Source organism: Pinus tabuliformis, chromosome X (genome assembly GCF_031772625.1).
Source record: "Pinus tabuliformis cultivar Carrire ecotype Pingquan chromosome X, CPIR1, whole genome shotgun sequence".
In the NCBI taxonomy this organism is placed as follows: Eukaryota; Viridiplantae; Streptophyta; class Pinopsida; order Pinales; family Pinaceae; genus Pinus; species Pinus tabuliformis.
Genome location: NC_142308.1, coordinates 987,787,967 through 987,800,776, shown reverse-complemented (window position 1 = coordinate 987,800,776; position 12,810 = coordinate 987,787,967). Strand labels below are relative to the sequence as shown.

General features: G+C 36.7%; 1 protein-coding gene and 1 pseudogene across 2 annotated transcripts in view; one reads left to right on the top strand and one right to left on the bottom strand.

Annotated features, from left to right (window-relative positions):
* The window catches only part of LOC149143032 (uncharacterized), a 307,558-nt gene that overhangs the window by 98,968 nt on the left and 195,780 nt on the right, over positions 1-12,810 (bottom strand). For both annotated transcript variants that reach the window (XM_089450073.1, XM_089450074.1), the window contains exon 10: positions 10,338-10,385. In XM_089450073.1, the coding sequence (XP_089306199.1) occupies positions 10,338-10,385 (48 nt within the window). The remainder of the gene's footprint in view (positions 1-10,337; positions 10,386-12,810) is intronic.
* On the top strand, positions 518-9,969 carry LOC149143036 (protein HEAT INTOLERANT 4 pseudogene; annotated as a pseudogene).

The window sequence follows — 12,810 nt, the reverse complement described above, 5'->3', positions numbered from 1 at the left end:
TTATCTGTTGCACAATCTACCATTAAGTTTAAGTCTTGAAATCATGGAATTAAGTGAATATCATAAATCTAAACTGTTAAATGAAATTGGAGAAGCATTACAACAAATAAAAAAATCATTTGCAAAATCATTAAAGGCTTTCAAAACACCAAATTCAACTCATGCAATGGAAGAGGACATTGACTTGAAAGAGACTAACAATAAAAAATGCTCTAACCAAAAAAATGATGTTGAACAAGTTGAACTAGGATCTCCTCAGGGTGATATGAATGAGAATGATGATCAAAGTGGGTAAATGATAGTTAAGGATGAAATCAGTGAGGAAGAGACTTTTGAAAGCAACAAGGAACCAAACACGATAACCAAAACCCAACGACCAGCAAAAATTGCCAAGAAATAGAGTAGTGAAGAGGACAGTTCAAATGAGAATGATGATGAGCCAAAGGCAAAGAAACAAAATGCCAAGGTAATTAAAACCCCACAACCAACAAAAGTTGTAAAGGAGAAGAGTAGCAGTATGTGTTGTGATAGATATAAAGAAGTGGATGCTATTAAAGACAAGGAAAATGTAGCAGGCCATGCTAAAAATGATGAGAATATATCGAAGGTTTCTGCATTTGAAGATATGGCAAAACCTAAAGTTCAAAACAGAAAGAAGGAGAAGAAGGCAAGGTTTTCACAAGGTGTTGTACCAACCTTTCCTTCTCCAAAAAAGGGTTGGTCTACTGCAGCCCAGCCTAAAAGTAAAAAGACAACATTGACTACTAAGAAAAAGGGTTTGTCTACTGCACCCCCACCTAAAACGAAAAAAGCAAGGAGGCAAAGCCTCCTGGGCATTCTGCACTGACTTCGCCTACTACAAATAAGGAGGCATGTTTTCCACGGGTTTTTGTGCCAACCTTTTCTAGTGCAAAAAAAATCTAGTTTGCTGCTACGCCGCCTGAGATTATCCCTCACAGGAGAAATATGGATGATTTGCGGTGAGCTGCATTTCTTGTTGGCACTGAGTGGGATAAGCTGCATACTCTTTACAAGATCCAGTGGGATTTTTCAAACTTGGAGAATGCTTTTGAAGAAGGTAGGCTACTTTATGGGAAGAAGGTTTATCTTTTTGGTTGTACAGAACCTCAACTTGTACCTTTTGAAAACCAATTAAAAATAGTCCACATACCAGTCACTGTGGCAGTTGTTTCATCGTTTCCTCCATCTGATAAGATCGGCCTCAAGTTTGTTCAAATAGAGGGTTAAACTATAGTGCCAATGAAGGAAATGAAGATGGATTGGGTTCCTTGCATACCAATCTATGATAGGCATCTTCAAGTTGAGCATTTGAAGACTTGAATTTATACCTTGCAAAGTATGTAGTGTAGAACTTCATTGAATCAATTGAAACAAGAGTGTATCAAGAAGTATGAATAATGCTTACCTTACTTCTATCAACCTTTCAAAGAGGATGAGATAGAGCAAGACAAAGTTGTAAAAATCATGTACCCCAAGAGCCTCCCGTTGTGTGCGATTTTGATTGTGAACTCGATGATGTTGAGGAATTTACAAACAATTTAGTCCAAGAAGTTTTAACAGAAGATAGTAAAGAGGACTTCAAGAAATTTGTATTGAGTAGGTAACGGAAGAAAAAAAAAAAAAAAAAAGCAATGTGAAGCGTGAGAGGCTAGGAAAAAGGCTATTGAGAGCATGAGTATAGAGACCAAAGTGTTGGAAATTGTAACTAGTATAGGTCTTCATTTAATGTATTTGAGTCATCATGAAATGTATTTATTAAAACATGGGTTTCATGTTTGGGTCATCATTATATTAGTCAAAGTCCCCATTGTGGACTGTGTGGATTAATATGAATTTATAGTCATTGTATATTCAAAGAGACCCTCCTTGGGCTTTTGAATCATGTAAAAAAGTTTACTATTGAGTCAAATATGGTTTATGTATCATCCACACCAAGTTGGCCTAGAAGAGATCAAGTCAACCTGTTCGACCTCACATGGAACCTATAAATATAAGCTAGTCGAAGTCATTTGGAGCATCACAACTAAAGCTAGTTCGATATCTCACGAGTAGCTAGGAAGTGTGAAGTCTGAAGCCAAGAAGCCACAGGAAGTGCGAGTTTGGGGAAGTCTAAGGAGAAAAAGAAAATCAAATTTTTGGTGTCTCTCTCTCTTTGTTTCATGCTATAGATTGGGAGATTGAAGTCTTCAAAGTTTCACTGATGTCAAAAGTTGCCTGATGTCAGAAGTTGTTGCCTAGTCGAAGTTGTTGGAAAGAGGTCGAAGATCTGGGAGGTTGACTTGGTGTGGAGGGAAGGTTTGGTCTTTGTCTAGGGTGAAGTGTCTCAAATAATACTATAAAGGAAGAATTTTCTTGACTGGGTTTTCCCCTCGAGGGGGGTTTTGCCCTGGCATAGTGCCTACATCTTGTGTCTCTTGTTTTGTGATCTTCATACACACATAATATGGTAAGGGTAATTGCTTGATCAAAGATAAGATAATAAAGAAGTAAAAGAAGCCAACATACTCGCAAGTAATTATCAAGAAAGGAGAATCAAACCCTAATATAATTGTTTTGATTTTCCAACATGGTATCAGAGCTAAGGTCAAGAAGAGTGGAACATCACTTAGTTGGCATGGATTCTCCCTCTATGATGAACTACATAAGAATGGGTACCAACACTGCTAGAAGCTAGATCAAGAGGGTCATCTACTATTTGTTCAACAAGGTCCAATGTCAAGGATTCTTGGTTTCTCTTACAGGATCTCTTAATGATGACAATGCATGGATCATTAATAGTGGAGCATCAAGACACATGGTAGGAGAAAGAAAACAACTTCATACACTATCAAAGGATCCATATTCTCATGCAATGGAATTGGGTGACAACAAAAGCTATGTTGTTAGAGGCCTGGGATCAACATCGTTCAAGCTGGATAATGGCTCGAAGTTGCACCTCAACAACATTATATATGTTCCAGGTTTGAAAAAGAATTTGCTTTCTATTACTTGTTTAGAAGATAAAGGGAAAAGAATTGCTCTAGTTGATGGAAAAGTATTGGTTTGGGGAAAAGACTCTAGTATTGATAAAGATAGGGTTATTGGAGTTCATGAAGGAAGTCTTTATAAAGTCATCACACCACCTCCTCAAGCTTTGGTTCATATGGAAATAAGTCCCATTGAGTTATGGCATAGGAGGTATGGTCATCTACATTATAAGGCCATCCCTACTCTTAGTCAATTGGTTCATGGTATTCCTAATATGAAATTAGATCATGAAGGTGTGTGCAAGGGATGCTTTTTGTGAAAACATACAAGAAAGCCATTTCATAATAGTGAAACTAGGTCTAAAGAGATATTAAACCTCATCCATTTCGATGTATGTGGACCCATGTCTGACAAATCACTTGGAGGTCATCTCTACTACGTGACATTCATTGATGATCATTCTAGAAAGACATGGCTCTACCTCCTCAAAACAAAAGATGAAGTATTTGATAAGCTCAAGGAGTTTAGGGCTGAAGTGGAAACCCTAACCGAAGGGAAACCAAAAAAAAACTCTAAGGTCTGGCAATGGTGGGGAATACACTTCTAAGGAATTGATTGCATATTGTAAGGAAGTAGATTTGAGAGGGAGCTCATTGTTCCCTATTATCCCAAACAAAATGGATTGGCCAAAAGGAAGAATAGGTCAATTGAAGAAGGCATTCAAACTATGCTCCTTGATCAAGACCTACCAAAGTTCGTATGGGGACAAACAACGATGACAGTCGTATACATTCAAAATAGAAGTCCTCATAAGATTCTTGATAATACAACACCCGAAGAAGTATTCACAAGAAAGAAGCCGAGTGTGGATCACCTTCGAATCTTTGGAAGTCCAGCATACATCCATGTTCTGAAAGACAAGCCAAAGAAGTTGGAATGTACAAGTATCATGGGAATATTCATTAGATATAGTCTCTCTTCAAAAGCATATAGAATCTACATCAAGGAAGGGAGATATATTGACATAAGCAAGGATGTCATATTTGATGAAAATCAAGCACACAAGAAATCAAAAGATATTCCTATTTATTTTGATGACGAAGAAGTTCCCATATTTGAAGAAGAAGATGTTCATCATGAAAACTCTACTACAAATCTCGAAGAAGAAGGACCAAGTGCGCTTATGAATCGGTGGTCATCCCAACTACAAGGAAAAGGGCAAATTGGTTGAAAGCTACATTGGAAGATGCTGAAGGACATGAAGCTGCGAAAGGAACCTTCAGGGAAAGAAAGAGACCAAAGAGATATTCTGGTTATGTTGCATATATGACAAAATTGATTGAAGTTGAACCATCTACATTCAAGGAAGTTGCGCATGAAGAGGTTTGGAAGAAATCAATGCAGGAAGAATATCAATCCATCATGAAGAATGGGGTTTGGGAAATCATTCCTAAACCTAGTGACAAATTAGTTGTCACATCTAAATGGATCTATAAGATCAAACATGTTGTTGATGAAAGTATAGACAAGTACAAAGCAAGATTCGTTGCAAGGGGTTTCTCTCAAAAGGAAGGCATTACTTATGAAGAAACCTTTGCACCTAAAGCAAGGTACACTACCATTAGATCGTTGGTTTCATTAGCTACTATAATGGGGTGGAATATCCATCAAATGGATGTGAAGACCGCATTTCTAAATGGGACAATTGATGAGGAAGTGCACATCAAACAACCCAAAGGCATTGAAGTTAGTAGTAGACTCTCATGTTTGCAGACTTAAGAAGGCCCTATATGGTTTGAAGCAAGCACCTAGGGCATGGTATGCAAGGATGGATGCATATCTACTTAGAATTGGGTTCGTGAAGAGTTTTATTAATCTAAATCTCTACATCAAAGTCGTGAATGATGAGACCGTCATTATTCTACTTTATGTGGATGATCTATTCATCACAGGTGTCGAGCGAAGAATTCAAGAATGCGAGAAGATGTTAGCATTTGAATTTGAAATGAAGGGTCTAGGACTGATGCACTATTACCTGGGTCTAGAAGTATGGCAGAGAGCTATGGAGATATATTTGGGGCAAGGAAAGTACATCATCAAGTTATTGCAAAAATTTGGGATGATGGATTCCAAGTCGATGACTACTCCTATGATCACCAATCTCAAGAAATTGAGGGACTCTGACTCTAGTCTCATGGATCCTACCTCCTATCGACAGTTGGTGAGTTCCCTAATGTATCTAGTAAATACTAGGCTAGATATATGTTTTGCAATGAACATTCTTAGTCAGTGTCAGTTGGAGCCCGCTCATGATCATTGGATAGTTTCTAAACATATACTGAGGTATCTTCGTGGCACTATATATCACTACCTAAAGTATGATAGTAAGGAAGTCAAGCTAATTGGCTTCACACACTCTCATTGGGGTGCACACTCTCATTGGGGTGGAAGTGAGACCGATGGAAGGAGCACTACCGGAGGATGTTTTAGTTTGGGAGTCGTTATGATCTCATGGATGAGTAGGAAGCAAGATCCTGTTGCATTGAGTAGTGTCGAGGCAGAATATGTGGCTGCATGTAAAGTAGGAAAGGACGTTATTTGGTTAAGGAAGCTTCTGACAGATTCGTTCAAGAAGTCTCTGGGTTCTACTGTAATTAATTGTGACAATCAAAGTTGTATCAACATGTCTGGAGATCACGTGTTTCATTCGAGAACGAAACATATCAACAATAAGTTCCACTTTATTAGGAACTTGGTGTAGGATGGGATCGTGAAGTTGGAGCATGTCTTGACAAATGAACAAGTAGCAAACATACTAAGGAAAGTTGGAGTATATGAGAAACTTGTTGGGTTTGGTAGACATTGTTGATTGTATTGATGATAAGGAAATGGAAGAGATTTATTCAGGCTTTGCAAGTAAACCATTGCCTGGGAGGACATCTGGCTGGCTCTTTGTGTTCATTGTTGATGTCTAGGTCCCAAAGTAGGGAAGGGTGGTGTGGGTCGTAGAGTTTTGACCATGGACACGCACCTAGATCCTTGGGTTGGTGGTTAGCAAGTAAGCCTGATGGTACCTAGAAGGGTTGAAAGCTTGAGTCCACCTTATTCCCACTTGGATAGATTTCCCTGGTCAAGAATCTAGTTTGTGGCATTGTGGTGCCTAAATCGTTTTGAGACCAATGGATATACTGCCCTGGTCAAGAATCTAGTCCATGGCATTGCGGTGCGTAAAGTTCTTCATTGTCTTCTATTGTATTTGTATATGATGAATACCTCCCTAGTTAAGAGGGAGTGTTAGAAATTGTAACTAGGTTCGGTCTTCATTTAATGTATTTGAGTCATCATGAAATGTACTTGTCAAAAGAATAAAGAAAAGAATTTTTATTATTGTAACAATGACTTATTAAAGCATGGGTTTCATGCTTGGGTCATCATTATATTAGTCAAAGTCCCCATTGTGGACTCCTAGGATTAATATTGAGTTTATAAAGTCATTGTATATTCAAAGAGACCCTTCTTGGGCTTTTGAATCATGTAAAAAGGTTTACTATTGAGTCAAATATGATTTATGTATGCTCCACACCAAGTCGGCCTAAGAAAACTTATTCAACCTCACATGGAGCCTATAAATACAAGCTAGTCGAAGTCATTTGGAGCATCACAACTAAAGCTAGTTCGATATCTCAAGAGTAGCTTGGAAGTGCAAAGTCTGAACTCGGGAAGCCGAAGGAAAAATGCGAGTTTGGGGAATTGTAAGGAGAAAAAGAAAATCGAATTTTTGGTGCCTCTCTCTCTCTGTTTCGTGCTCTATATTGGGAGATCGAAGTCTTCCAAGTTTCACTGATCCCAGAAGCTGCCTGATGCTAGAAGTTGTTGCCTAGTCAAAGTTGCTGGAAAGAGGTCAAAGATCTGGGAGGCTGACTTGGTGTGGAGGGAAGGTCTGGTCTTCGTCTAGGTGAAGAGTCTCAAAGAATACTATTGAAAGGAAGAATTTTCTTGACTGCGTTTTCCCCTCGAGGGGGGTTTTGCCCCGACATAGTGCCTACATCTTGTGTCTCTTGTTTTTTATCTTCATACACACAGAGTATGGTAATTGCTTGATGAAAGATAAGATAATAAGGAAGTAAAAGAAACCAACGAACTCACAACTAATTATCAAGGAAGGAGAATCGAACCCTAATATAACTGCTTTGATTTTCCAACACAAAGTTGAACTAGAAATCTATTTATATACAAAAATGAATTGTTTGGAAAGGAAGGAACGAGAAATAAATCCTTTTGATAACCGATCCATTCTAGGTGCTTTGGTGGAACAAGAAAACACAATGCCCATAAATTTTGATTCTTATAATGATATCACTGTTGACAGTAGGGGACGAGATATCATGGTGTGGGTGCAGATGGGTTGTGAGAAAACTGTAGTGTTTTGTTTCCTTATAGTTGCAGCAATCATGATGGATCAAATTCCCCAATATCTCCACGGAGCACGAACAGCATTGTCGTTGCCACTTAGTCTTTCTGCAACAAGAGAATTATCATGTCAAATACATGCAAAAGCAAACAAAAAAAAAAATCTTATCAAACAGGGGTCAAGGTGATGGTTCCTTATGGGGGTGCACCAATTCAACAACAACTACGAGACCTTGAGAAGGGCGTTGATATTCTTGTTGCAACTTCTGGACATCTGATGGACCTTGCTAAACATAATCTTGGAGATTCAACACAGCGATATATACAAACACCACCATTTAATCTTTCAAGAGATGGACATGTTAGTGGTAATCTATCATTTGTCCCACAGTTCTCCCTTCCAGCGACAACGCAATACAATACCCTATTGAACAGTCAAGGGACGTGTAGGTCTAAACACAATTGTACGAGTCAAATTCACTATACGGACACGACTCTTAATAATTTTAATAAAGTATAAAGTACTTTATGGGAATTATTAAAATTATAAAGTTACAAGAAAATATATATATATATATATATATATATATATAAGCAAACAAAATATTAATAATAATAATAAAATAAAAGTGGGTTCGCAAAGAAGGAAATCAACATGCCAAAATGACGTATGCAACATGGATAAAATTAACATCGATAAAGCTTCGAGGACAAAGCTTCTGAAGGGAGGGGCAATGTTATGAATATAATTCATTTAAAATAAAACAAATAAAAATAAATGTAAATAATAAATAATCAAGGTAGTGATTATTTTAGTAGTCATTAGTTTAATGAAAACGCATGTCTAAAAAGACCATGCCGAGTCATGAAGGGGCACCTGCCTAGGTATATAAGCAGGCCCTCATTGTAAGATTCAATTACTCTTGTACATTTCATCTTATTAATAAAAATATTACTTACAATACATTGTGTATTTTACATATTTAAAGCACAAGCAATCTAAGTTTTTTCACTTCACATATCTGTGTAGTATGTGAAATTTTCCTTAAACGCATCAATTGGAGTTTATTCTTCTAACTTATTAGCAGTTTATTTGTTTGCGGAAAATAAAAAATAAATCATTGATGCATTCTTGACAATTAAAAGTAAATACGTTGCGGAAACAAATCATGAACTAAGAAATAGATGCACACACATAAAAACGACACCAAGGATTTTGGACTAATGTTCCCGGGAAAGCCAGTGCAGTAGATGAGGGTTTATATTTTATTATCTTCGGTAAATTAGAGAGTACATAAATTTGCTTGCCAAACACCAGTCAAGCTCTGGAAAATATTTTCCACCACTCAGATCGACTTGGAAACCCTTTGTTTCCCCTGCAAAATCAAACTCAACCTCCTCCAATTAATTCACACAAAAAACGTTGTTGCAAGGAATACACACTAACTGCAAAACTGAGATCTTCTTATCCTACACTCCTTTGTTGATCCTACACTAGCACTAGACAACTCGCTTTGGCCTCCAGAATTGATTCTCAGAAACTCGAAAAGTGATCTGCCGCCCATGTTTGCGCACTGGAGAAACTTGCATGGCCTCCTTGCCGGTAAACTCGACCTCTACAATTTTTTGTGGAAATCTCCCCTAGAAACCCTTCTATCCAATTTTTGTATAATCCTCTCACTGATGCTCTGCTGGCTCGAACTCTTCCCTCGTTCAATGTTGCCCACTGGGAAATTCACACTACCCTACTCTCTTGCTCCTTCGATGTGTCTTTTCCAAGCCCCGTCGACTTGCTCTTATCATTCTCTCGTTGGATCACCAACGACCAAGATCTAATCGTGATGGATGGCTCAGATCATCTTAGACTCCGTCAAATCATTTTTTAGAAGTCTCTAGAGAAAAAATCGATTTCCTTAATTAATACCCTTTAATTAACCAATTTTCCTAAGTTAGACTTAGGAAACTTTAATTATCTGATTAATTAATTTAAATAAGGTGTTTCAGAGTCATATCTCGCGAAACCATTTATGGGTATTAGAGACCTCATGTTTCATAGTCTCTTAGACACTTCATAGACTTGAACACTTGTCCGTTGCTTCTCAAAATGTAAGTGTCTGTAGTAAATATGCAAGATCCAAGTTTAATTACATATTCCACATAATCCAGAATCCATTTATTGAAAATTTCTAAATGTGACCTCCAAGGCACGCTATATGGATCAATTTCGCATTCTTGAATATGGCACAGAATAACAACAGAAGAATAGTATGTCACCTGATGACTTAAATGTGTCAATATGATCATCCCACCATGACAACGAAATATATGATTACTGAAAAACCATAGATGTCTTCAAAAGGAGAACTTTTTTATGGATGTTTAGTATTTTGAATTTTCATCTCTCCAATAATATGTAGATTAGGCCTTCATGGGCCTAAAAGTAGCTATACAAAATTCAAATCATTATGACGTGACAACCATTGGGTTAAGCTATATTTGTGACTGACTAGAACATTGTTTTCCTATTCTTAGAGAGTAACAGGGGATTGCTTCACTACTCAAACAAATTGAAGAGTATATGAACCCAATAAGAATTTCTACTCCACGTGAGGTAGACTCAGAATGTGGGATCAAATGACATGGTTACTTGATCCTCCATTTCTGTACTGAATTTTGTTTACGTGTGTCTTTCTCATTTAAATTATAGTGTTCTTAACTTCTTACATTTTGATTGTTAATTTCATTACTGTCTTATTTTATTCGACTACTTCATACATATATCTATCAGTTAAAAAACTAACAATACAATGAATGAAACTCGGCCAAAATTACAAAACAGAAATTGACTAGAAAAACTGACAATCTGAAGATGTTAAAGAAAAAAAACTAAGAGACATAAGATAAGACAAAGAGAAGCCTTTTTTCTCTAGCAAACGAACCTTCCGCCATGGTCCCGATCCTGCTCTGGTCTGAGATGGAGGTTCAACCTAATATTAAAATTAAAAATATAGTTTAGTTAGAAAATAACAGCATATAAATACTTGATTAATCAATGAAGAAAACAACACAAACCAACTAATCCTTAAGCACTTGATGTTTTAACAGTTTAAAAGAAGAAGAAAAAACACATCGAATTTGGATTGTTATAATTGCAAAGACACAGAATCTACGACATTTTCAGAAAAAAAAATACAGCATATCTTTAATATAGCAGCAAAGGCTCAAGAGGCATAGCCTAGTAGGAGTGTCTGTATATACTCTCAGTTTCAAATCTGAATTTTTCCCAAAATAGTATTTTCTTCTACACAGCATTATTTCCGAATCTCCATTATCATTGTGAGTTACAAATTTGTTAAAATAATAAAATGTTACAATAATATGTAACATTTGATAATAGCATCATACTGACCTTAAGTGACAGCTTCTAATAGTTTGTTGGTGACTTTGTAATATACCCAGGATTGATCATCTAACAATAATAATAATGATGATGATGATGATGATATATATATATATATATATAACATCAATTAAACTAACATTCTACATCAGCAGTGTACAAAAGACATCACTTTTCATGAGCTACTATTCAATGTATAGTTATGCAATATCTGTTATTGTAAATCATCAACTATCAATTATAAATCATTTATGCAAATATAGCTTTGTAAATCTTGTGTAATGATCCTTCATCGCGCAGGTCCTTAACAATGGGTATCAGAGCTTGCTCAATCCAAATTGTTTCAATATGCAGGAGGAGAAAATCCAGTCTCCCATACGCTCAAGGGCCTGGCCACAAGCTATGCACAACAAACCTCCAACTGCCATGCTACCATGCAGGGAAATTGTATAAAGGCATCACAGGCGGGTAGGAACTGACTCAAAATAGCAACCCTACCTGCCGAAGGGAGGAATTCAACGTGCAAAAGTTAAATCTAAAATCCTATAAACAAGCCTACAACAGATAAAGTGCCCAAATCAGCAAACAGATCCACAGAAACCCTAGGTGCAGAATCCTAGCAATTTGGTGGGAGATGTTACCAAAACTTTTGGGTTATTTATACAAATTTTGGCATAATTACTTTTCTCTGGGCCAAACACAACATAAACAAAAATCATTAAAATTCAAAGTGAGCCAATGCAGTTCCGTCCAATAGAAATTGGATTCAGCAAGGAAAACAACCCCCAAAAAGGTTAACAGTGAAGACCTTAGTAATGACAATGGACATTAATTGATACCAATATGAGGTCAACAACATGAAATATGGATTCAGTAATGTTTAAAAAAAAAGCAGTTCCACGAGGACGCGTCCCCCAGGGTCGGGTGCACGCACCCCACGCACCTAGGAGGGGGGGGCGTCTGGGGAAACATTTCCCCACGTCCCCCTTTTGGGGAGACAGGGAAACGCAGGGGGGACGTTTCCCTAGTGTGGGGGACGCGACTCCCCAAAAGGGGGATGCCTGGGCGCCCCCACTTAAATTTGCTTGTAAACAATGATTTATGACAGGGAGAACCTAGTATTTGACCATATTTCCATACTAATGCTATGCAATTCATGGTAATGTTAAATTCTTAAAGTAGAAGGATGAAAATGAAAAATAAAGGAGAATGTCACTTTTACTTAAATTTTTAATATTACCATGAAATGACTTGGGATGTTTGAGAGTGGTTCCGACCTCATTGGATTTCATATGGAGAAAGTAGAATTTTAGATCTCACTCAAAACCCAGCAGACTTAACAGTTTTTCAGAAATTCAGGATTCGATGGATTGCAATGTTTTCATTGTATTTTGTCATGCACAAGGGGGTATGGAATTAGTATTTAATCAAGAGCACCAAGCCCTCTGTGTATTTTAGAGTGACTTTTAGACTCATCACTCCACTATTTTTGAGTTTTAGCTATATCAAGTTACTATTCCAGGCTTTAGATTTCAGTATCTATTATAGTCTATTTTTCTTAGTACTAATTAGATTCTAGAATGATGAACGATGAATTTAAATTTTAAATCAATTCAGAATCTAGAATGATGAATTTAATTTTTAAATCAATGTAGATTCTAGAATGGTGAATAATGAATAATGAATATGGATCAGAGTATTTCATTATTGAATCTCGTGGTCTATGGATGAATCATGTCTGTATTAGTAAGGATGATGAGTATGGATCAATGTATTTCATTATTTAATTCAAATATGTATGTATTATTGTATTTATGCTTTCATTGTAGAATATGAATTTGATATATATATATATATATATATATATATATATATATATATCTTAAAAAGAAAAAAATATATATACCTCAACATCACCCCGTCCCTATATATATATATATATATCTTAAAAAGAAAAATATATATATACCTCGACATCCCCCCGTCCCCCTAAATTTCCCTAAAATTTGAGG